General features: G+C 41.9%; 1 protein-coding gene across 1 annotated transcript; it reads left to right on the top strand.

The window, feature by feature from the left end:
• Positions 1–22,639: 22,639 nt before the first annotated feature.
• LOC116624856 (divergent paired-related homeobox-like) lies at positions 22,640–23,176 on the top strand. The gene has a single exon (XM_032393083.1). The coding sequence runs from the start codon at positions 22,640–22,642 to the stop codon at positions 23,174–23,176; it is 537 nt and encodes a 178-aa protein (XP_032248974.1).
• Positions 23,177–26,742: the final 3,566 nt, after the last annotated feature.

Genomic DNA, 26,742 nt, shown 5'->3' with positions numbered 1-26,742 from the left:
TAAGATCTGAAAAGTCAAAAACCTACTTTCAGGAAATCCCAGGAATTGAGTAAATGATTAATAGTTTATTCCCAAATGTAGAACAAGCAGAAGAATATAACTTAATTAATAAAAAACAAATTAATCAGTGACTAATTGTTTAGGAAATAAACTTGTGCTATAGTGTAGCTAAGCTTCTTCTAGAACCCCTGGTCATCTACCCTTCTTTTGGCTTGATTTGGGCCTTTACCTTCATAGGAAAAATAAACTTATGGTCACTCTTCCTAGTCTGTTGGAGCTGTCTGCTGAACCCTTAAATCAGGAATGGTAGATATATTTTATCTCCAGTACTAACTCTAAATGATTGGATGTGTCTTCCTAGAGAGGGATTTGAAACCCAGTCCATGCTAATTGAGGAGGGCTACAGTGGGTTGGTTAGTGATACCTGTCATGGGCACTGGACTGGGGGAGGAAGGGAAATGCTCCCCTTCCTCCCAAAGACCCTAAGGCTATCAGGGTGGAGGAGGCACATTTCTGAAAAATAACAAATGAGCTGCTCAGACCTGGTCCACTTTTAGAAGCTGATTGGAGTCTATCATCATCATCATCACCATTAGCATCATTATCCAGTGAGTTTCTATTGAGGCATACTTATGCACTTCCCAATTATTACCTCATTAATCCTTACAACAACTCTATAAGGTAGGCATTTGCATCAGTCTGGAATCTTACAGCTGGTAGAAGGAAGTAGTCTTCAAATCGGGGGTTGTCTGAGGGACACTAAAGTCTCCCAGTTTAAAAAACAATAAGGAGTGAAATATGGCTTTAGATCACCCTGGAAAGCTCTAATATTCTTTGTCTCACATCCAAATCTTCAGGATCCTTGTTCAAATGGGACAAGAGTCAACAAATTCCAAATGGCAGTACACATCCTTATTTCTCAGCATTTTCCCATCATTTCCTGGTATTGGATCCTGACCGTGCCTTTAAATGGCAAACTTGAAAAATACAGTAAAGATGTTTTGGTTAATGAAATTTTCTCTGCTTTGTGTGTTTCTTTGTTGAAAAATTTTCTAAAATGTTCATTTTCCTGTAACAGTTCAGTATAACAGAGTTCAAGTCATTGACGTGAAGAAGGGTATTGGCACGTAATAGACATTTTTAAAGATTTATTTATTTATTTGAGAGAGAGCGCAAGCAGGGGAGGGGCAGAGGGAGAGGGAGAGAGAGAGAGTCTTAGGCAGACCTTCTGCTGAGCGGTGGAACCCAACACAGGGCTTGATCTCATGGCCTCTTGAGATCGTGACCTGACCCAAAACCAAGAGTAGGATGTTTAACTGACTGAGCCACCCAGGTGCCCCACATAATAGACATTTAATAAATATTTAGAATGAATTAATCAGTACAATTAACATTTTTGTCAAAGAGCAATTTTTTTATTTTTGTTGAAATCCAATTCATCAGTTTTTCCTTTTATGGCTTATCCTTTTTGTGTTGAATCTAAGAAATCTTGGGCTAATCTAAGGTCACAAAGATTTTCTCCCATGTTTTCTTTTAGAAGTTTTATAATATTAACTTTTACATTTAGGTCTGTGATCCATTTAATTGACAATAGTTTTGATCATTAAGTTTCTTGTAGGCCTTAGGGTTGGCTTTCTCAACACTTCTGCTCAGAACTGAGGATGCAGGTGAAGCCATTTAAAAGTATGGATATAATATTTTCTGTCTGGAAACACGGTCTAAAAGGTGTTCTCCCAGACAAAATCTTTCACAGCAATGCCATATTTTTTTTTTTCACTCTTTGTCGAGAAACAGAAAACTCTAGTCTGGTTAGTGTTATTATCTGATATCTTTCTGTTTCAGAATAACCATGTCCAAACCTGGTAAAGGAAATGTTGCTCAATACTCTCTGTCCTTCATCCACTTACCCAGATAACAGCCCTGAACACCAATCCCTAAAGTAAACCCCTTCATTGTCTGCAAAATAATATTCAACTGGGGCTCAAGGAACACACCACCAATAGGAAGCTGAGGCCTGTGGGTGGGAAGGGGAGAGAGGTTGAGAGCCCACTTAACTCTGGTTAACCTGTAGCTATTTCAGTTGCTCTATGTTATGATTATCCCCTAAGATCTCTCTGTTTAGGAACCTTGTCGGGGGAGTTGAAGGGGAGAGATGTAATGGGAAGGACCTTCTCCTCTGAATTCATGTAGCTTTCTAAGATTTTATTTCATAGCCAGAAGGGCACCCAAGGTTTCTGTCTATATTAATTAATATAACAATATATAATATGTAATATATAATTCCATAATTATAAAACACTATATTATGTAATTATGTAATTATACACTATATTATGTAATATATATTATATATTATGTAACATACATTTATTTATAATACACTATATTTATACTATATTATAATTATATTTATATATATTATTTTATATATTTATATATTTGTATATAATTATACTTATGTAATATATGTAATATATATAATATAATATATGTATAATTATCTCTCTGACATTTTGGGAAGGACTGAGAAAAAGGAAACGGACTGTTAGATTTTTTTAGATATATGGGAAAACATTCTGCCTATCACAGTTGGGCTTGTGTCCTTCTGTTTAACAGATTCATGCACAGAATCACTCTCCTGGCAGGAAGATCATCCCTCTGACCTTTCCAATTCTACTTACCTATTGATCAGCACTCAATCCAAGTCTTTTGCTATGAAATCAACTACTTAGGCCTGCTCAGTAATTTCACTTTTCCCTAGTCTTAAAAAAAGAATGCTATATTCAAAATGGCCAGGAGCTAGTAGAGATGCTGGGGAACACAGAAAAATGAGATGCAACCCACACATATCAGGGAGGTTATAGCCCTATTCACTAGGGTCCAAACACACTAATAGCTTATTATAACACAGTGCTCTGATAAGACATGCACATCAAGAGCTGGGGGAGCACAAAGGTTGGGCATCTAATACAGTCCAGGCTAGGCCAGAATACGGTAGAGAGTCAAGGAAGATTTTCTGGAGGAGGCAATGACTTTTGTTGAGTTTTCAAATTAAATTGGTATAGAATATCAATGGGATGGTTCCACGCAAAACTGTCAAAAGCACAGAGACATGATAACAGGGGAAAGCCTGGGAACTATAGGTAGTTCAGTAGCCCACAGATAGCCCCTCTCAGTTCACTAATTCATCAGGTTCCCCTTTCAACTGGTTTCTTCTTTCTTTCTTTCTTTCTTTCTTTCTTTCTTTTTCTTTCTTTCTTTCTTTCTTCTTTCTTTCTTTCTTTTTCTTCTTTCTTTCTTTCTTTCTTTCTTTCTTTCTTTCTTTCTTTCTTTCTTTCTTTCTCTTTCTTTCTTCCTTCCTTCCTTCTTTTCTTTCTTTCTTTCTTTCTTTCAAGGGGGAGTGAGAAGCAGACTTCCCACTGAGCAGGGACCCCAGTGCAGGACTCGATCCCAGGACCCCAAGATCATGACCTGAGCCAAAGGCAGACACTTAATTGACTGAGCCACCCAGGCACCCCACAACTGTTTTCTTTTAAGTTTTTTTAGAAAGAAGCCAGGAGCCCTCTGATGGCAGGATGCAGCCACTCTTCTCAATTGTCCCAAGCAAGTCAATTCCTTGTTCCCTGACTCAGTTAAACAAAATTCTGCAGTTAAGTGGACATGCTCTCTTTAGAAAGCAATTTAGAAATCTTGTACTGTTACTTAAGCATGGCCCTGGAGGATATCACTCCTGACCCTTAGCAGTTTATCACAGGACCTCACATAATGTCCTCTCCCTGAGGGGTGCTGACAATTGTGTTCTCCATGCCTTGCTAGATTTCTAGTGATATGTTAGAAAGTCTTAGAGATTGGCTCTCCCAGGGGCCCCTCTTAAGTCAGCTCCAAGAACACAGAATGTAAGAGAGAAATGTGCTAGGTGGAGTATGAGTGGGAAACCAGATGATGACGATCTCTGAATACCAAAAGCAGACCGAGGGAGACAGAGGGATATTAGGCTGTTGACATATAAACTGAGCCACACAGATGAAGACTCGATTATTATTCCTAATTGCTTTAAGGCACAAGCCCAGTTTGTCCCTCTGAATTACATATACATTTTCTAAGAGCAAAAATCCTGCCTAGTTCCTTGGTGTCCTCTATGATTCTAGACCATGTGTGAGCACATAATAAGTTGTAAAAAAAAAAAAATGTTGGTTGGTGGGTTCAAATGGGCTACCAAGAGAAGCTGTATAGATTTTTATAAAAAAGATCTTTTGTATTGCATAGAGTCAGATTCTTTTTTTTTTTTAAAGATTTTATTTATTTATTTGACAGAGAGACAGCGAGAGAGGGAACCTCAAGCAGGGGGAGTGGGAGAGGGAGAAGCAGGCTTCCAGCAGAGCAGGGAGCCCGATGCGGGGCTCGATTCCAGGACCCCAGGATCATGACCTGAGCTGAAGGCAGACGCTTAATGACTGAGCCACCCAGGCGCCCCTAGAGTCAGATTCTTAAATGACAGGAAGGAGCTGAGTCTATACGTCTATTTTGGTCTGAGACCCTCTTCAATTCCTGCAGCCTATTCTAAAGTGGCCTATTCAGCCGCTTTTTTTAATTTTCCACTCTCTCCCACTAGGAGGCAGCATTATTCCCTTTTGCCCTCCGGGACAAGGATCCCATAAAAACATAATACATTTGTATGTATATATTCCACCAATCTGAAAAGCTTTGACCTTGACTGGCTGCGAAAATGTTGCCTGGTGCCTTGGCCAATTGGCACCAAAGCCGAAGACAGAGGGTTCTGGAAAATACAACTCTCTGACCTCCAACTATCCCTGAAGGAGCTGCCCCCATAAAAAAACAACTTTCCGTGAAGTATCTACATGGTAGATTGATTCTGCAAGCAACAATTGGCAAGTTCAAAGATTGCAGAATCCTATATTGGGTAAAGAGGGTTTAGATGGAGTTGGGCTGTTTTTTTCCCATTGAGTTTTATGCAACCCTGGATCCCTAGAGAGCTTCCACAGAAAATCAGTTCAGGGTGTGCTGGCCTGGAGCGTTAGAGTTTGTTTATCTCACAGTGGCTCAATATAGTGACACTTCTGCTTATACCCGCAGCTTGAAGCCTTTAACAGACTAAACATATAACACCCCGGTAAGCAGCCAAGGTTGCTCCAAACAGGTTTTTCTCAAGGCCCATGTTTCAAGGATTACCTCTGCCAAGAGTGACAGTAAAGCTTAAGGAAAGCTATTTATTTTAATCACTATGTCAACATGCCATTTGTATGTTGTCTGGGAGTCTCAGGCTGTCCGGGAAAAGATTTGTCCATCGATTAGGCAGAACTTCTCAAAGCTGATTACATCAGAGGAGTTCAGGTTATTTCTGAGTCACAGATGGGACAGCCAAGACCAAGGACATGGTCAGCCTCATACAGCTCCTGTTAAAATCAAGTCTTGGGCTGGCCCCCTACTTAAGCCTCTTTAAGAAAGATTTGCTTTGACAGGTGACTTGGGCAAAGACCAGGATTATTGGCTACTACGTGTGTGTGGGAGGCGGAGACCGTGCAACGTTTTAGGAGGAAATCTAGCTTTTCTTCCTTTGAGCTTTGCTGAAGTCCCTCCAGAGTTTTCAAAGGCAAAGTCAGCACTGTTCTTTTAATAAGCATGCGTTGAGCCTACTCTCTTGCCATGGTTGAGGACACGACGGGGTAAGACGTGGAGTTCAGTCTTGGCCATACACCTGCTGCAAATGGGCTTGCACTGTGCTAAGGGCCATAGGCACAGGCAAGCCCTTTCCATGTGATGCATGCATGAGAATAAATAATAAAAAGAAAGGAAATACTACTTTCAAAAAGGAAACAAACAAAAAACAAAACAAACACTGACTGATTTTTGGAGCTGCTCTAACAGTGGAAGAAGCGTCACACATGTATGTAATAAAAGGGACGCTTATAATAACGTAGATAATGGCCCTCGTATAATATTGGCATTTTTTTAAAGATTTTATTTATTTATTTGAGAGAGAGATAGAGCACAGAGGCAGAGGGAGAAGCAGGCTTCCCGCGGAGCAGGGAGCCCGATGTGGGGCTCAGGGATCATGACCTGAGCTGAAGGCAGACACTTAACCGACTGAGCCACCCAGGTGTCCCTATAATATTGGCATTTTTAAAATTACTATGAGGTATGTGGAATTTAAAAAACAAAACAAATGAGCAAGGGGACAAAGGGGAGAGAGAGAGAGAGAGGGAGAGATAAACCAAGAAACAGACCCTTAATTATTGAGAACAAAGTGATGGTTGGGGGGGAGGTGGGGATGGGGGAAACAGGTAATGGGGATGAAGGAGGGCACTTCTCCTGATGACCTGGTGATGTGAGGAAGTGTTGAATCACTATATTATATACCTGTAATTAATAAAACACTCTATGTTAAAATTTTTAAAAATAAAATTACCATGAGAATGCAGAAGAAGGAGTTATAGAGAGCAGTTTAACTCTTTTCCCACTGAGAATTTGCAATACTAATGACAGAGGAAGCCTGGAGAATTGCCTACCAGGAAGACAGGGGCCTTGCTTCAGGCAAATCTTACTCATTTACTCAACAAATATTTATTGAGTACCTACCCTGTGTTGTTAGGTTCTTGAGATACATCAATTAATAAAAGGGAGGAAGATTCCTGTCCTTATATTCTAGCAAAGAAAACAGGCAATAACCAAGAAAAGCACTTCTTTTTAAGTAGTAGGTAGAAATCTAATTGTTTTTTGTTAATGGGACTTCTAGAAGTCATAGGACATTATATCTCTTAATCCTGAAGTCTCACTGAAACAATAGTATCAAACAGTATGTTAGAATAATGATTGCCCCAAATATATCCCAAAGACAAATTTCAAGTCAGTGTGGGACAGCTGCGTGTGTTGGTAAACACTTAACAAGCGGGTCTCAGAGATAAATAATAAAAAATGAAGCCCTCCCTTGTGACATTTGCCTTTTTTTTGGTGGGGTAAATACTCACCGTGCCGTTGTAAATTACCAATGAGATGCCAACAAACAGAGTTGGGAAGAAAGGTGTACAATGGCTCTCAGGCCAGTGCAAAATGATACCAGCCCACCACCGATGGAGGGCCCGCCACATGGAAAAGACCTGGGTGGTCCTTGGACAAATGCTTCTTGTTCGAGGTGTGTTGCAATCCGTTCGGAGAGAGGTGTACAAGTAAGTCGTTACAAATACTATGTTTCCTTAAATCGCCTCACTGATTCAACCCAAAAGCTTTTGGTGAAAAAAGAAATATTGAACATTCACAAAAATGATTTTATTTACTAACTAAAGCAAGATATATCTTCCTTCGCATTCAATACCTAAACATTCCTCTTATTTTTGGCCATGGGCAGCCATGCAGAGCATTGTAGTGAAGACCTGCTATTTGGGGAGCCTTATTGCTTTTGCAGATTTAATATTGACCCTGAACTTGAAGTTTATTAAAGAATACCTGGCTTTTGTCTGCATTTCCTATTTGCTTAAACAGATATTTTGTTTTCTTCTTAATTAAATTATGTACTGAGGATTGTTAAACAGTTCCTTTAAAATCAGCCAGGAGATTTTGTCAGGCCCATGTTTGGAGTTTGAGACATAGTCCTTCAGAGAGGTCTCTTACACCAAATTACTCCACCTAGACTTTTGCTGCCTTTTTTTTTTTTTTTAAGGTGTAATACATTTTTATTCTGGGCTGTTTGGCTCAACTACATTACAGCAAAGCTTTAATTTTCTAAGATACATTTATTTAGATCATCAACTCAGAGACAATATTTATGAGTATTATTCTGATTACTAAGAGATATTTGCTTTGTTGTAGAGTTTTTACTGCCTCTAATTCCATTGCATGTGACTCAATAACAAAACAAAATTCTACTCGGGCCTGGAGGGCACTTAGTTGCTTTACCAAAAAAAATGCGGAGGGGTATTCACTCCTCTCCCAACAAACTTTGGCTCACTTCGGCTAGGCATGTCTGCCTGACCTTTTGTGCATGGAGCATGATGCTAAAATGTGGGGTGATATTCTGGTAAAGTTTTAAATGAATTTAGGGAACCATATTAAGTGGAATTCAACCAAGTACCACATATAGTCTAACTTTGGAAATTGGGGGCCAGGAGGGAAGTGAAAATATGAAGACATAATGCAATAAAAACATAACCTTTGGCTCTTAGAATCAAAACAATATCCAATAGATTAGATACCAGCCTTTATAAGAGACGTGATGTTGCTGGCTTTCATGATGGAAGGAGGGGGCCACAAGCCAAAGCATGTGGGAAAGGCAAGGAGCTGGGAAAGGCAAGGAAGCAGTCTCCCCTGGGGCCTTGGAAGGGACACAGCCCTGGTGACCTTGATGTTAGCCTAGTGAGACCCAAATTGGGCTTCTAGCCTATGGAACTGTAAGATCATAAAATTTATGTTGTTTGAAGCCACTAGGATTGAGGAAATTGGTTATAGCAGCCGTAGGAAGTGAATTCACTTGTGCTCCCCTACAGTTTCCAGTCTCCCTACAGTGATTGTGTAGGTTGCCAGAGGCCAGTTTGGCTCATGGAGTGTGGGTGGATGTGATGTGTACCCGATCTGGGCTTCGCTTCTAAACCCTTATACAATGTGCCATAGTCTCTCTCTCTCTGCTAGGTGGACAGCTGCATGTGCAAGATCAAGGACGATTCCAAGGAGGCTCTAGTGGATGGCAGAGCTGCTGCTAGCAAAGAGCCTTGAACCTGGAGCTGCCATCTGAAGAAGAGTTGCTTGAGGGTGCTGCCCCAACCAAATGCATGGGGATTAATCCCCTGAGTTTCCAGAGTCCATTTTTCCTACAGCAGAGCTTCTTCTATCCTAACTAATACTCCAAAGCAGTACTTCTGGAACAATTTTTTTTTAAGAGTTTGATATATTTAAGTTTAAAAGAAAAAGATCAAACTATTCTAAATGGGCAAAGTCAGAACTTTGTTGGACTTCCTTGGCCTTATTTTGTAATTTAGTGTTTTGAAAATCTCAAGTTGCACATGGGAAGCACTGTAATAAAATTTCTAGTCTTAGAATTTATGAAGGTCTTAAACCAGTTTTGCTATCCTGGCCACTGGGGCACTCACAGCTTCATAATGAAAACAAACAGCTCATGGGTCTCTTACAGGGTCTCCTGGCCCTTGCCTAAGTATGTTCTTTCTTCTCATCATTTTCTACTTTTGTTTTGAAATTCCCCTTTCTTGGAATATTTACCCTACCACCTCCTTCAAGTTCAGCTCAATTCCATTTCTTTCAAGAGGCCTTTCTAAATTCTTCAAGGAATAGTCAGTCTTCTTCCTCTATGCTCCCATGTGTTCTTTCATCCTACTTAATTACATTTGTATCTGTCCCCTCCTCAGAAGGACCCACACAGGCACCCAATAAATGTAGCTTCTAGAAAGCAGGTACTGTGCTTCACTGTTGTCTTTACCATAACATAGTGCTCTGAATGCAATAAAAGTTCAATGCATTTGTAAATTTTAGTAAAACCATGTTTGGCTGGTGGGAGGGTTTATTTGTTTAACCGGACAGAATCACGTGGGACAGCCTCACTCCTCCTAGTATATAGAGCAAGGGTCCCCACAATATACCTTGTTCATACATTCGAAAAAAATTTCTGAATGCCTACTGTAAACCAGGAGCTGTGCAGAAGGTTGGAGCGTTGTGTCACCTGTTTAACTATTGTATGTCACCAACTAGGACAGCTGCAAACCACATAGAGAGTGCACCTACTATGTGCCAGGCTTTGTGCAGATGACTCATGTCAGTCTGAATCTCTGGCCAAGACTTCGCTTTCCAGGACTTCTTCCTTTTCCAGAAAATGTAGCCTCCCAAGATCCGGGCAGCTAATCACTCATTTGTTATTGTTTATTTGCACATCAGAATTTTTTACTTTTATGAACTGGCTGTTTATGTCTCTTTGGCTCAGGTCTCTGTGTTCCCATACTATTATATATGATGTAATTTAGAATCTATTTTATAGAATTAAACTCAATTCAATTTTGACATTGTGCAAGAGATCTACCACACCCATTTTCTTTCCATTAAAATGCAAGAGGCGATGTGTAGAAATAATTTATTAAGGGGCCCTGGGGCAAATCCCAGCTCTTATTTCACCATTTCCTTAGAGCTCACTGAAAAGGATGGGGGCGGGTGGACAGAAAGGGGGAGACTTGTTCTTTCCTGAATGATTGACCAATCCATAGGGACCTCTACCATCTTACACCCATCAGGGAAGTAGCTTTTGGAGGGTCATTGCAGAGGCAGGGCTGGCTGTGTCAGGCTGTGATGAATGGGCCAGACTAGGAGGTGGAGTTTGGCCAGCAACAGGGAAAGCAGGACAAATGGTAATCATCTGGACATGAGACTTTGAGAACAGGACCTGCATCTGTCTTATGTACCCAGGACCAGCACAATGACTTGGCTTAGTAACTGCTCCTAGTGTTGAAATGGATGTTAAATGGATGATTGAATGAATGAATGAATGAATGCCACATTCTTGCTTCCTTCTCCACGTACTGTTTTTTTTTTTGTATTTTTTAAAATTTTATTTATTTATTTGACAGGGAGAGAGAGACACAGCGAGAGCAGGAACACAAGCAGGGGGAGTGGGAGAGGGAGAAGCAGGCTTCCCGCAGAGCAGGGAGACCGATGCGGGGCTCGATCCCAAGACCCTGAGATCATGACCTGAGCCGAAGGCAGACGCTTAACGACTGAGCCACCCAGGTGCCCTCCACGCACTGTTATAAAAGCATTTCATTCATGTCTCCTCTATAAATCAGGAATTTGGTGGGGCCTGCAGCCCGTTTCTCTGGAATCATTCTGTTTACTCACAAAGGCCCTAAGGGGCTTGGGTTAAAAGAACGCTCTAGAACCTTTTCAAATAGGTTAGCACTCCTTTCTTCCACTGCTCTTTCGGGTTAGTTTCAGGCTTCTGTGCCATCCTTCCAACATGTTAACAGCTTGATGACAACAAGGATCAGCAGTACACAACTATGGTTAAATACTCTACTTTCCGGAAGCAATTTAGTCACCTCAGAAGGGCAGGTGATATATCTTTCCCAGAAAAAAAAAAATTAATGAACTCTATTGAGGTATAGTTTATACAAAACATCCTTGTTCTTGCATGTACCCACTGTTTTTTGTTTTTTTTAAACTGAGTAATGTTCTGTTGTATGGATATACCACATCTTCTTTTAACTATTCACCTGGTAGGTGGGCATTTGGATTGTTTCCAGGTTGTGATCATGATAAATAAAGTTGCATTTGTGTACAAGTCTTTGTACGTACGTTTTCTAAAATGGCCGTACCATTTTGCATTCCCACCAACCATGTGTGACAGTTCCGGTTGCTTTAGGTCTTCACCAGCAGTTGGTGTTTGTGGTCAGTAGAATAATCATTTTCCAAAGATGTTCATGGCCTTATCCCCCAAAACCTGTGACTCCTGTGGCAAAAGGGACTTTGTGGATGTGATTAAGGATCTGGAGATGGGAAGATGATCCTGGATTGTCTGAGTGGGCCAGTGTAATCACAAGAGTCCTTAAATCTGTAAGGCAGAGGCAGAAGAGTCAGAGAAGGAAATGTGAGGATGGAGACAGAGGTCAATGTGATGGGTTCACAGGCCAAGGAATGAGTGTAGCCTTTTCAGTTGGAAAAAGCAAGGAATCGCTTCTCCTTAAAGCCTACAGAAGGAATGCAACTCTGCAGACACCTCTGACTTCAGCCCTGTGAGCCTCACTTCAGTGCCACGGATGGCCACGGTTCGTTTGAGGAAGGATCTTTCCCATGGCCTCTCGGGAGCTACGGGAATTACAGGGACAGGCCCCTACATGGTTGAACACGCTCACCAGATTGCATTCTGGCTCTCTCCTGACTAATGTGATTTTCAGGCTAATTTCTTATCTTCTCACTGCCTCTTTTTTTTTTTTTTTCTGTCTTATTTTTAAATTGCAGTTATAGAAGCAACAGAATCATGTTGTTTGAGGGCTTAACTGCTAGTTTTCAAATTCTGGCTCCCCCCATTTACTTGTTGTGTGATTTTGGACAAGATGCTTAATTTCTCCGTGTCCAATTTCCTCAACTGTAAAATGGAGCTTCCAGGACACTGACCCCAGATGACTGGGATAAAGATTTAATGAACTAATACCGGTAAAGCTCATGAATATTGCCTGGCATATAGTGAGAGCTCAATAAATGTCATCTTTGGTTATGGGACGATCATAAATATGTCTTATTCCCACTTTAGCTTTAGTAAAAAGAAAAAAGATTACTCCCTTCTTCAAAAATGTATTTCCATTCCTTTGTTCCATAAACAATGTTATAGTGTGAAAATAAAAGGTTCCACAGGAGATTACCCTATTACTATTTTATTTTCCTGTCCAGATCTGATAGTTTTAGGTTAAATGGGTGGAAATAAGTCATGAACTGGCAGGTATGGAAGGAGACCCAATATCGTTGGTGCTTTGTCTGAAACACATGATTTATCTCACTTATCAGTGGTTGAGCTGAGCCTTTAAACCAGGCGTGACTGGTTTATATGTACACTCACTTGGCCCTCAGCCTTCTCAGTGCCAAACACTGTCAGGAACTCTTTCAACAGTGAGACAACTGTGCAGTTTGCTGGTTGACATCGGGAAAGGGAGGAGAGGGTGACAAAAGGAGCTGGGATGGGAGTTTCAAAACCAAAGATTGCCTTTTTCACAAATTTGACAACTCTTAGAGAGAAAGTTGTGATTCTATCCTGTGGACCAAAACTCTCTGCACCTCCATTATGGGACTGTCTTGTCTTGTTTATCTTGATATCCCAGTACCCAGCCCAGAGCCTGGCGAATGCTCAGTGCTCCATAAGTGTTTGTTGAACTGCATTGAATACCAACCAACTTAGCCCTGGAAAGACCTCAAGGAATCTGAGTTGGAACAAAGCTCAGACATAACGGAGCCCCAAATCCTGCTGGATGCGGGAATTCCCTCCATTGTAAATCAGAGGGCCGTCGTTTGGAGCATAGGATCTGGAGACAGACTTCCTGGTTCTGAGTCCTTGCTCCATTATGTCAAATTCTATAAACATGGGCAGATTATTTAACTTCTGAGTGCCTCAGTACTTTACAGGGATATTGTAAGATTTTAACAAGATAATATATGTAGATTGCTGAAAACAATGTCTGGTACAAAGGAAGTACCCAATAAATGCTGACCATTATTTTCAATTATTATTGACAGGAATACACTGAGGCAAACCTATCTTCTCATAATTTCCACTCATTGATCTCAGACCTGTGTTCCCATGAAAACTTTCAGAGAGCCAAAGGCAGCTACTAGGTGCCTCCAAAGCCTTCTCTAAAGTTGCACATCCACACTTCTCTCCAATCATGTTTTCTGATTCTATGGGGTTTTCAGATCTTTTTCCATTCCCTTGAAGGTTTCTATTTGCCCATGGGCAATGCCCCACTTGAACACAATCCTCATTTGGTTTATTCAGGAGGAGGGCGGTGTGGGCTTATTCATTCTCCAATCTGGGCAGGTTCCTGGGTCTCTGAAGAGATGGGGGTTATGAACTGGTTGCCCACATAGCTATCATCTCCTATTACACCACACACCCATTCACCCTGAGTCTCAGGTCTTCTTACTGAGGCTGGGGTGTTATATTCTGTATGGCGGAACTCCTCCTTCCCCGACCATAACTACCATGACACTCCAGGATGGAACCAAACGGGGTTCAGGCTGTCTTGGGTTTCTTCCAGTGCCACGAAAGCTAACTTTCATTAAGGGTAAGGGCTGTGTACCAGCAGAACAATCCAGGAAATCCCTCAGACTCTACACAGCAGTTTTTCACACAGTGAACCCAGGGAGACCTGACCTGCCCACCTAGCAAGAGGGACCCTGGTAAAATGATTGATGCCCATTCTGAACCACTAGCCCCTGTGTCTAGACCCTCAGCACTCACAGCTTTTATCCTGAACTGCCTATTCCTTCCATCTTGCCTCCTTGTTGTTGATTCTTGTTTGTCTCTTCAACCTCAGCTTTCCATAAATCCTAAAACACCTATACTCAATCATTTGCTTCTCTCCCTATATTTTAGGCTCTACTACTTGACTCCCCTTCAGACATTCAGCACCTTCAATAGCATTAACGTTTACTGAGCATTTGCTACTTATAAGGCTAAGTGCTTTACACGCAACATGCCATTTAAACCTCACAGTGACCCTATGTGGTAGCTAATGTTATTTCACAAGTGCAGAAAATGGGGCTTGAGAGGCTCAACATCTTGCCCCAATCAATCAGCTGGTAGTGGAGGAACAGAGGTTCGTACAGAGTATCTCCAACTCCAGTGTGTAGTGCCTTTGCCAACAGGAACCGTCTAGTAATTAATAATCCCTTCCCACTGGGTATCTCGGGATTCAAACAGGGAAGGAGAACCACTGTGCATTGTGGGGTAAGAGATTTATTATGAAACATTAGCTCTCACATAATTATAGGAGGAGAAGAGAAAGTGAAGGTCCAGGTGGGGAGTTGAAAGATCAGAGAGAGTCAGTAACACAGCCAAGCATGTCGCACCACTGAAGTGTAACCACAAAAGGAAGCTCACGGGAGGTCTGCTAAGCATCTGGTGACAGGCCTGGATTCTGGGGCCACTGTTGCTCAGCAGGGACAGGAGTTGGAAGAAGAACAGAATATGGAGCTGGTGACAGCAAGAACAAACTGGAATCTGCCAGCACCTCTACCTCTGTCACCACGTTGAATCACGGTGACTCAGAGATCATTGTGCTGCTTCTCTTCAGCCCACACAAAAAATTTTTTTGGACAATGGTAGCCTAGAACTATACAGGGAAGGGAGTTCGGTAAACACAGTTCCAGGTTAACCAAGTTGACATGTGCAAATCACCCCATGTGTCAAACCCTGCAAACTTCTTCCCATGTACCACCCTCAAAAGCAGCAGGGTACGTAATCCACTGGGGAGCCCAGACATGACCCAGGGTTCTGTGAGTACACATAATGCTTATGCAATCCAATCTTCCATTGTCTTAGTTGTAATTCAGACATTTGTATGTGACCAAAGTTCATTTACTCTCTTTTTCTTATGTTGGAAGATTAAAAGAGGGCTGACTATTTCATTTTTGACAATTGATGTAAAATGAAAAGATGAACAAACAAGTTAATTAAAAAAAAATCCTCATTATAGACAGGCAAGGTGATGAAGTTTTCAAACATTTGAGCATAGATGACATTTGGCACAGGGTATGGGTTCCATTTAAGAAACAAACAAGAAAATAAAGTTTTAAAATAACAGAAGAAAATAAAGTTTTAAAAAATCCTTCAGAAGTTGTATGCCAAGAATTCCAGGAAAGACAGAACAGCCTGAAAGTACAGCATAAATCATTTCATTTGTTCACCAAGGTTTATCCGGCTAGTAAGGGCTATACCTTCTTGCAGGGTGAATTCTTGCTTACCACTTATTGGTAGCAGTCACCACACCAGTAAATTTGTATTAGCTGCTCACCATCACAATCCATTTGTATAGACCAATGAGAGTGCCCACTGGACAAAATCCTTTTCAGCTGATTTACATACAGACAGAATGACCGGGAACCCTGAAGTTCTTGGGTCTTCTGTCTGCCTCACTGTACCCATGGCCTTGCACTGAATCCATGTCTCAGCTCAACATCTAAAACATCTCTCTGGTTTTACTGTCATCAGGCGAACAAACTCTCTCCAGGAAGAATGCTACTTTTTCTCCAATGTGCAAATTCCCACAGATATTTAGAGGAGAAAAACAGCTTTCCATGAGCGCACATGCATAGAGTAGAAGAGAGGCGGGTGCCCGGGGATAAGCAGGTCAGCCCTCCACCCTGGTGCACCATTCATTTGTTCCTTAGACAATCATTTATTGAGCACCTACTCTGTACCAAGCACCATGCTAGATGATGTGGATGCCATGGAGAATAAGATAGATGACTCATATCTTTTCCAGACAATGCCATTTTTAAATATGCAGCCGTATTTTCCATGAGTATTTGTGTCTGTTAAACCTTTGTCTGAGATTGTGAGTTGGGAAAACAGAGTGACGTTAATTCTCCTCTATTTGCTCATTTCATGTGCACTCACCCCCACCCCACTACAGGCCCTATTTGGCTTCAGCAGATTAGCCTGTCAGAAGATTGCAAAACAGTGGTGGCTTGTGTGTCATTGTCTATTTCCCTACATTTCTTTGTCATTGACCTTCTGAAGAGAAGAGTGGGAGCACCATCCCTGCAGTGGCAAAAAATTGCATAAACATCAGTCATAATACCAGGTAATAGATCTCTCACATCTTGTTCACAGGCTCAAGTTGTAAGTCTCCTTGGCAAACACCACTCATTTATTAAAAATAAATAAATAACTTAAAAAATCCCCAAACAATAAAGATGATGATGTGGATTCAAGGTGGGACAGCTCTCCAAGCCTCTCAGAACCAACAACTGTGCTGAATCCGAGTCATCACTGCATTGTTCCATTTTCACTTTCACATTCCTGAACTCCAGGGACTTCGCAGCAAAAGTTGCTGCATTTGGGTCTTTCCTGAGTTTCTAGCAGACAGTCCAGATGAATATCCAATTAAATATGTTTTCCAGCCTCCGCTGGACCCTCAGTGCAGCCGGGCCATCCAACATAGACTCTCCTTATTCCTGAGATGGCTATTTCAGACCTTCTCCACTCTTCTCCAAGGGCTGAACCCTTAGTTTCCCCTTCACTTTCTACTTAATAGAAAATATGGAGAAGCAATTGGATGAAAACTCTTCAGCTTTCTGTCTGTCTCTGTGTATTCCCTTTCCCTCTCTTTCCTATTCTAATGGAAGAAGCTTCCACACCTCCTGTCCAAGCCTGAAGCCGTGTCCCCCGTTCCTCCCTGTCCATTCTGATCAGAGACCATGCATTGCTCAGCATCCTCTCTGCTGGCTTTCTACTAGTTTTTAACCATACTCTAATTTCTCCAATATTTTAAAACAAGTCTTTGTCTATCCTGCATAATCCCCCAGCTCTGCCTCCTCTTTCTCCTGCACTTCTTGAAAATATGTCTTTGCTGTGTACACATTTTCAGTTCCTCCTAACTCAACCTGGTCTACTGCAGTCTGGCTTCTTCCTCCATTACTCCACTGAAAGTGTTTGGGGAAGGTCTGTGTTAATCACACAGGGATGTAACTAATCTCCCCTTCCCCTGACAGCCCACTGCCCCTTCAAACCTGATCTCTGGGGTGAGTTTTTCTATACCCTTTGGATGAATCTAGAATAGGTCCATGGTGTTTCTGACCACTCCTAAATAATAAGAAACCTTCTGGTCACCCCGACTTTCACAAATAACTTCATTTCCAATATTAAAATGCCCAGTCCAACTTTTACTTAACGTTAAATCTTCTCCCCTCTCTGAGCTCAGGGAACATCCAGGTGTGAAGCTCGTTTGGGTAAGGGAGCTGTGGTTGGCTGCTCTTCTTACTCTGCTGACAATTTCTTAGTCCCCCTTCCCTGCTCCCAGACTTAAAAGCTCTAGGTTCTGCTCCCTGGCAGATTGAAGTGGACAAAGCAGAGGTAAGGTTCAGGAGAGATCTTACTTGGCTGGCAATGATGGATTGCCATTGTTTTTCTATGGATGTAGCAGGTATTTCAGTCTGGCTCTCTCTCTTGGGGCACCTTGTAGATTCTTTGAAGTGTTCATTGCAGGACTCCCTCTCTTGTAGTTCTCTTGAATGGACAAGTGCATCCTCAGGCTGGTCATTAGAATCCCCTACCCTCCCTCCTCTCCCCTCTGTGACGCTATCCTGGGTGGGGTTTAAGAAATCCAGCAGCCTTTCTCCTATGGCCTATATGTGGTTCAGGGAAGCACTCAACAGTTCTTGGCCCTGACGAATCCTAGGAGCCCAAACTGTCAAACACAGCCACTTCTCCTGGTTCTGCTCACAGCACCCACTTCCCACTTTAGATGCCTCAGGCATGGAACCGAGTTCTCTGTACCCTACAAGGTGCAGGGGACACATCCCAAGCTCTCAGGGGGGTCCACTGAAGCTCTTCTCACTTGATTTGAGTAAAGGGAAAATACTTCCTTTTCTCCCCCACCCCACTATGCTTGTAATATACAGATGACTCTTCAACTCCCCTACCCCCCCCGCCCCCGCCAGCCTCTTTAAGTCTCCTGTATAGGATTGATGAGCTAATCATCTTAAAAAAATAAAATTTCCACACACCTCTTTGCAAGCACAATATAGGTATTTAGCACTTCACTGTGAAAAATGAGTGTCCTATTTTAATACTCCCTTGCAAATGTATCTCAGCCTTTATCTTATTCCACCTATAACCCGTCCTTACTTCCTGAAATGCTTTGTTTTCTTTAGCTTGAAAGACAGCATGGTCTCCTGTCTTTCCATTTTTCCGGCTGCTCATCGGGATATCCTCATTTCACCTTCCCTTGGTTCTCAGGGGCCAGCGCCAGACCCTGTCCTGTTGCTCAAGCCTCTTGAATGGCTCCTTCACTATCCCCTCTCCCTGATCCTCCCCAGTCCAGGTTATCACAAGTCGATCTGAGTTCCCAAACACCCACTTCTCTTCATCCTTACTGCCCCCATCCAGGCCAGCATCATTTTCCTAAGGATATGGCCCCACTTCCCACTGCTCTCTCTTCTCCTGGCTTACCCCCTTCCAAGTGATCTCCACGTTATTGGCATAAAGATGTCTTTACCATGCAAAGGTGATGGCTTACAACCCTTCCACGGCTTCCCATGCCCTCTGGATAAAGCTCAGTTCAGTCCCGGGGCTCACCTGGCCTTGAATGGCTTCACCTCTGTCTCTCATCACTTCCTGTCACGATGCCTGGTGCCCCATGCTCTGTGCTTCCCTCAGTCCTTGCCCCTCACCAGCTTCTAGCCTCTAGACCTCCACACCAGTTTGCTATCTCTTTAATTTTCGAAGATGCTCACCTCCCTCCCCCCTGCTCCGAGGGCCTACACTCTCATCTTCTTTTTCACTCCCTCCAGGGAGGCTTCTCCAAGTTCTTTACGTGGGTCAGTCCTCCTGGTGTGTGTTCCTACCATGACTGGACGTCCTCCCGCAGAGCTCTAGTCACTTTTTTTTTTTTTAATTATGTTATGTTAGTCACCATACAGTATATCATTAGTTTTTGATGTAGTGTTCCATGATTCATTGTTTGTGTATAACATCCAGGGTTCCATGCAATATGTGCCCTCCTTAATACCCATCACTGGGCCAGCCCATCCCCCCCACCCCCCTCCCCTCTAAAACCCTCAGTTTATTTCCCAGAGTCCATAGTCTCTCATGGTTCGTCTCCCCCTCTCATTTCCCCCCCTTCATTTTTCCCTTCCTTCTCCTAATGTCTCCATGCTATTCCTTATGTTCCACAAATAAGTGAAACCATATAATTGACTTTCTCTGCTTGATTTCTTCCACTTAGCATAATCTCCTCCAGTCCCATCCATGTTGATGCAAAAGTTGGGTATTCATCCTTTCTGATGGCTGAGTAATATTCCATTGTGTATATGGACCACATCTTCTTTATCCATTTGTCTGTTGAAGGGCACCTCAGCTCTTTCCACAGTTTGGCTATTGTGGACATTGCTGCTATGAACATTGGGGTGCATGTGGCCCTTCTTTTCACTACATCTGTGTCTTTGGGGTAAATACCCAGTAGTGCAATTGCTGGGTCATAGGGTAGCTCTATTTTTAATTTTTTGAGGAATGTCCACACTGTTTTCCAAAGTGGCTGTACCACCTTGCATTCTCACCAACAGTGTAAGAGGGTTCCCCTTTCTCCACAACGTCTCCAACATTTGTTGTTTCTTGCCTTGTCAATTTTTGCCACTCTAACTGGTGTAAGGTAATATCTCAATCTGGTTTAGATTTGAATTTCCCTGATGGCTCAGATGATGAACATTTTTTCATGTGTCTATTAGCCATTTGTATGTCTTCTTTGGAGAAGTGTCTGTTCATGCCTTCTGCCCATTTTTTGACTTGATTATTTGTTTTTTGGGTGTTGAGTTTGAGAAGTTCTTTGTAGTTCTTGGATATCAGCCCTTTGTCTATAGTGTCATTTGCATATATCTTCTCCTATTCCATCGGTTGCCTCTTTGTTTTGTTGACTGTTTCCTTACGTGGTCATTTTTATTTTTTTTTTTAAAGATTTTATTTATTTATTTGAGAGAGAGAATGAGCTAGAGAGAGAGAGCATGAGATGGGGGAGGGTCAGAGGGATAAGCAGATTCCCCTCTGAGCAGGGAGCCCGATGTGGGACTCGATCCTGGGACTCCAGGATCATGACCTGAGCCGAAGGCAGTCGCTTAACCAACTGAGCCACCCAGGCGCCCCTGTGGTCACTTTTTATTATAACTTTGTGTTGAATTGGCTTCTCTGCTGGATGGTGCGCTTTGAGCAGGCTGGGACTATTCCCCTACAGCTAAATACAGAGCTCTACCCACGGTAGGTAATCCATATCTTATCCAGTCAGCGTATGAACTAATAATGCACCATCACAGAACATTGGGGAAATGGAGGCAAAAGTCACCACAATCCCATCACTCTAAGAGGACCTTTTTCATTTTTGCTTATTTCTTTCTGTCCCTCACCCCCTACAAATTACATGTACTTTTAAAAAGTTGCAGTTGTTGGGGCGACTGAGTGGCTCAGTTGGTTAAGTGTCCAGGTCTTGATTTCAGCTCAGGTCATGACCTCAGGGTCCTGTGATCAAGCTCCACGTTGGGCTCCACTCTCAGTGTGGAGCCTGTTTAAGATTCTCTCTCTCTCCCTCTGTCCATACTCCTTGTTCACACTTTTTCTCTTAAAAAAAAAAAGCTGCAATTGTTAAAAAAAACCCAATTCAGCTGAGTAAAATTTAAAAATCTTACTGGTTTTATTCAACAATTCATGAATCAGGCAGCATCCAATGCAGTAGATAGAAAGGAGCTCAGAAGAGCTATATAAAGTAAAAGAAAGAATCGTGTAGGCAGAAGGGAACAGGAACCAGGAAGTTATATGAGGCAAAAAACAACAACAACAACAACAAAACCCAGATTGGTTATTGCAATGTTACTTTCCCTGCAGGGAATAGCAGGGTTTTATCAGGCGAATGACCGAACAAGTGCTGATCCAGAGATTCCCGTTTGGCTTGTTTAAGACTCCCATTTCTGGGAGAGTTGAAACTGTAATTAAGTCTTGGTGACTCGGAGCTTAGGATAAGCAATGCCATTTTGGCCCCATTGTCTTGTTTTGAACACGGTCATGGTACACATACGATTCTGTATCCTCTTTCTAAAATTAAGCATTTTTAAAAGTTTTGCCTAAAGAAACTTAAGCTTTGCTGCTCATCCTCATCCTAAGAGTAGCCCTGGCTCTCTGGCCTCTAGGACAAGAGTAAGCCAGAGAGGAGAAAAAGAATATGTGGACTACATTCCTGCATTTATTCTAGGTCATTCATGCTTGCCTTTTGCCAAGCCCTAGGCAAGCAGGCATGGACTTCGTGTATGGCAGGTTTGGATTTATACGCAGTCTGTAGCAAGAAATTAATCAGCAGATCGATGCAAGAGTAATTTCAGCCTAGCAGCTGCCCTCCTTTGAATCTCTTCTTAAACTCATCCAGACGATCAATTTATCCCAGTTAATTTTGTGCTACTTGGATTTCCCCACGAATTTCTATTTGATTTCCTAAAGCTGACTCTGTGGGTTTAGCAGTCCAAGAGTTCAAACTCTGATTCAGATTTGATTTGGCATATACTTGTAATTTTTTTCTTGATTGGCCATTTGTTTTCAAATATAGTTTATATTTATTTAATTTTTAAAAATATACACGTTACATATTTTTTTTAAAGATTTTATTTATTTATTCATGAGAGACAGAGAGAGAGAGAGAGAGAGAGAGGCAGAGGGAGAAGCAGGCTCCCAAGGAGCAGGGAGCCCGATGCGGGACTTGATCCCAGGACCCTGAGATCATGACCTGAGCCGAAGGCAGACGCTCAACCATCTGAGCCACCCAGGCACCCTACACGTTACATATTTTTGAGAAGTTGATTCTGAGGTATTTTATATATTTAAAAATTTTTTACTGTAAATGACACCTTTTTCGCTATATTTTTAAATTTGATACTCCTAGGACAAGGTCTTTATGTATGTATATTCATTTTCTAACTGACCATTACCTGCTGGTCAAACTGACCACATGTTTTATAATATTTTCTTTTTCAGTAGATTCTCTTTGGGTTTTGGTGTAGACAATCGTATCATCTGCAAATAATTCTCATCCCCCTTTCTTCTATCTCCTACCCTCCCTTTTATTTCATTGGCTAGAACATCCTCGCCACTGTTAAAATAGCATCAGGATAGTCATGTCCTTATGTTCTTTCTAACCTTTAGATGTAAAAACAAAAAAAAAAGTAAAAATCCCTATTTTTTCAGTGTTGCGCATGGTATCAGATATGGTCTATGTTAATGTTCTGTCATTTATTGAATGATTTTCCATATCCGGTTTACTAAAAATTTTGGGAAGGACTTTTTATGAAATTTTTAAATCAAATTCCTATTGGCATCAACTTTGCTTCTTACTATCAAATTACACAGTCCTGGACACAGGACCAGAGCATGGGGACCCAGCTAGATGGGATGGCAGGCGCAGGGGACCTTCCTAAAGGAAAGGATCAGAAACATTCACAAAGGAAACGAACCATGTTCACTGAGAAACAACTGGCAGATTTAGAATTCTTGTTCAGCAAGAACCCATACCCCGCTCCCAGCCTTCAGAAAGAAATGGCCTCGAAACTGGAGATACATCCCACCGTACTACAGGTTTGGTTCAAGAACCACAGAGCAAAAGTCAAGAAAGCCAAACAACAGCAGTTAGCTGGGGTGGAAGTCAAGACCAGCTCTTCCAAGAGACCCACGGATGCCGCTCCAGGAGCCCCCGATGGTGCCCACCCTGCTTCCCTAGTTTATACAGACCACCCCGTACCTTCCTTCCAACTCAGCATATGCTCCAATTTTAAGGCTCTCCCAGACCATTCTTTTGGCCACAAAATAGTCCATTTCGGCTGCTGCCGAGATCCTAACATCTACTCCCTATGTCCCATTACGGAATCCCAAATTCTTTCCACAAGCTTCACTGCTAATTCTTTGGGTTCTTCATCTCCACCAAGAACTTAGTGAGCAAAGCCAGACACAAAAGGTCACCTACTGTAACGATTTGCAATGATTCCAGACGAGAGACAGAGTCGGGATCTACCCAACATGGAGGCATTTCAGAAACGGGCTTCATGGGGCGCCTGGGTGGCTCAGTCGTTAGGGGTCTGCCTTCGGCTCAGGTCATGATCCCAGGGTCCTGGGATTGGGCCCCACATCGGGCTCCCTGCTCCGCGGGGAGGCCTGCTTCTCCCTCTCCCACTCCCCCTGCTTGTGTTCCCTCTCTCGCTGTGTCTCTCTCTGTCAGATAAATAAAATCTTTAAAAAAAAAAAAAGAAAGAAACGGGCTTCCTGAAAACAAAAGAAGACCCACAAGTGCCTGTGGGGTGGCATTGAGTGGCAAGAGTCGCTCAACAAACTATTGCGATGGGCGTGTTTCATGTTGTAATTCGGATGGCAGGAACCTGCATGTATAAATTCATCCAAAGACACAGAACTGTAATATTGTATAACATACACCACAAAAAAACAATCATGTGACAGGACGAAGCATCAGCTAATGCCATGGCGGTAACCATTTTGCAATATATAAATGTATCAAATCAACACATCATACACCTTACACTTATATCTCAACCAAGCTGGAGACAATTTTTAAATTATATCTCAATAAATACATACAATGAGACTAAAAAAAAAAAAAAAAAAAAAAAAAAATTACCCAGCCCTGCCCATAGTTCTAATCCATAGGCCCCCGTTGTGACATTTATTTCTTAAGTTTCTCATGAATTTTTTTACTTCTAAATTTTTTAGCACTGGTATTCACCATAATTTTTCACCCTTGTCCCCACCAAAGATAACATAAATAAGCAGAAATAAACTTAACTTTCCAGTGGATACGAACAAATCAAGTGCTTTCCAGCTACAAGATTAGAGCAGTCTCCCAGAGAATAATTTTAAAAATCAGTAACTTGAGTAGGTTATTTTATTCCATGCATGGTCAACTTTCTAGATATATTGTATTTCTTTTTGTTATTTAAAGGCATCTTGAAGGTATAAGCCTGTTCTCCTTTGTCTGGCTTATGTTTCTTTAAAAAAAAAAAGCTTTTATAATCCCCATTGTAAATTTATTTAATATTTATTCAGCAAAAATATTTGGAGCACCTGTTTATCATACTACGATGGACTCTGGGAAAACAGGTGACACTAACATTGTCCTCGTCCCTCCAAATTTTGCCCAGCATTGGGGGTGGGTGGCCCACAGGAGGAATTCAGGACACAGACAAGAAAATCCTGGTGTCAAAAGGGTGCAGTAAATTCTTTTTTTTCTTAATTTTTTATTGTTATGTTAATCACCATACATTACATCATTAGTTTTTGATGTACTGTTCCATGATTCATTGTTTGTGCAGAACACCCAGTGCTCCATGCAGAATGTGCCCTCTTTAATACACATCACCAGGCTAACCCATCCTCCCACCTGCCTCCCCTCTAGAACCCTCAGTTTGTTTTTCAGAGTCCATAGTCTCTCATGGTTCGTCTCCCCCTCCGATTTCACCCCTTCATTCTTCCCCTCCTGCTATCTTCTTCTTCTTCTTTTTTTTCTTAACATATATTGCATTATTTGTTTCAGAGGTACAGATCTGTGATTCAACAGTCTTGCACAATTCACAGCGCTCACCATAGCACATACCCTCCCCAATGTCTATCATCCAGCCACCCCATCCCTCCCACCCCACCCCTCACTCCAGCAACCCTCAGTTTGTTTCCTGAGATTAAGAATTCCTCGTATCAATGAGGTCATATGATACATGTCTTTCTCTGATTGACTTATTTCACTCAGCATAACACCCTCCAGTTCCATCCACGTTGTTGCAAATGGTAAGATCTCATTCCTTTTGATGGCTGCATAATATTCCATTGTGTATATATACCTCATTTTCTTTATCCATTCATCTGTTGATGGACATCTTGGCTCTTTCCACAGGTTGGCTAGTGTGGATATTGCTGCTATAAACATCGGGGTGCACGTACCCCTTCATATCCCTACATTTGTATCTTTGGGGTAAATACACAGTAGTGCAATTGCTGGATCGTATGGCAGCTCTATTTTCAACTTTTTGAGGAACCTCCATACTGTTTTCCAGAGTGGTGGGTGCAGTAAATTCTTCAATGAAGGTATAAAGAAGATATTTAGGGAGCACGGAGGGGCACAGAATTCTGCCCTGAGGTGTTTGGCAGAGGGGTCAGGGACCCTTTCCCTGGATGCTGCCACTCAGTTGAGTGGATGTCACTTGAGATCGCCTACCAATCCACCAACACAGGAAGGGTAGACATCCTTTTGCCCCTACATCACTGAAATAATCCTTCCCCATTGTTTTTTATAAAGCCAACTTAGTTACCTCTTGACGAGGCTGGCCATAAATCCCAGTTTCTCCAAGGTTGTCTTATTTTGCACCTATTGTCCCAGGGGAATTGCTAAGTGTTCCCCTTCATTCTGAGAGATACCCCAGCTTGGAAAATAAATGACAAGTATCCCATCTATCTCTCTTCTTCCCAGAAGACCAACCAAAATTCATGGAGGAGTTGGGTTTTAAAAAGGCAAATAATAATAATTATTATCAGCAATTTCACTATTATTCTAAATTAAATCAGGTTTCTATTTTTGTAACGGTAATATATGTAACAAGTTTTATTTTTTTCTCTCTTTTTTTATGTTATGTTAGTCACCATACAGTACATCATTAGTTTTTGATGTAGTGTTCCATGATTCATTGTGTATAATACCCAGTGCTCCAAGCAATATGTGCCCTCCTTAATACCCATCACCCATTTTAAAAGGCAAACAGAACTACAAGACTAGTAATAATAATATAATAATAGTGATAATAAATCCCCTGCCTCAGTCCTCTGCACCCTTATTTTTTGCCATAGGGACAATCTCTTCTTCTAACTCTTTGTTATTTCTTGTTATATTTATCACCGTTTTTCTAAATAATATGTTATTTCTTGATGTTACCATTTAATATCTTCTATTGACTTCTATTATGGAATGAATCATGTCCCTCTAAAATGTATATGTTGGAGTTCCAAACCCCAATGGCACTGTATTTGGAGATAGGGCCTTTACGTAAGTAACTAAGGTTCAGTGAGGTCATGAGGGTGGGGCCTGATCTCATGGGATTAGTGCCCTGTATGAGGAAGAAAAGACACCAGGGTGAAACACCAGCGGAAAAGCCATGTGAGGACACCGTGACAAGATTGCCATCCTCCAGCCAACCAGGAACGGAACTGGCCCACACCTTGATCTGGGATTTCCCAGTCTTCAGAACTGTGAGAAATAAATATCTCTTGAAGCCCTGAGCAGACTAAGACAACTTCCTACTGTGAAAAAGAGACATTCGTTTCTCCCTACAACCTCCTTCCACACAGACATAGCTCACACACATCTCACATACGCCTCTTACACACACAACCCTCACATACATATGCCCACACACACACACACCTCACGCACACCTCACACACACACCACATATACTCATACATCACCCATATTCACATACACCTCACGCATGCACGTACCTCAA

Source organism: Phoca vitulina, unplaced genomic scaffold (genome assembly GCF_004348235.1).
Source record: "Phoca vitulina isolate PV1807 unplaced genomic scaffold, GSC_HSeal_1.0 scaffold71, whole genome shotgun sequence".
NCBI lineage: Eukaryota > Metazoa > Chordata > Mammalia > Carnivora > Phocidae > Phoca > Phoca vitulina.
Note: the sequence above shows the minus strand (reverse complement) of the source record. Positions and strands in the feature narration are given on the sequence as shown.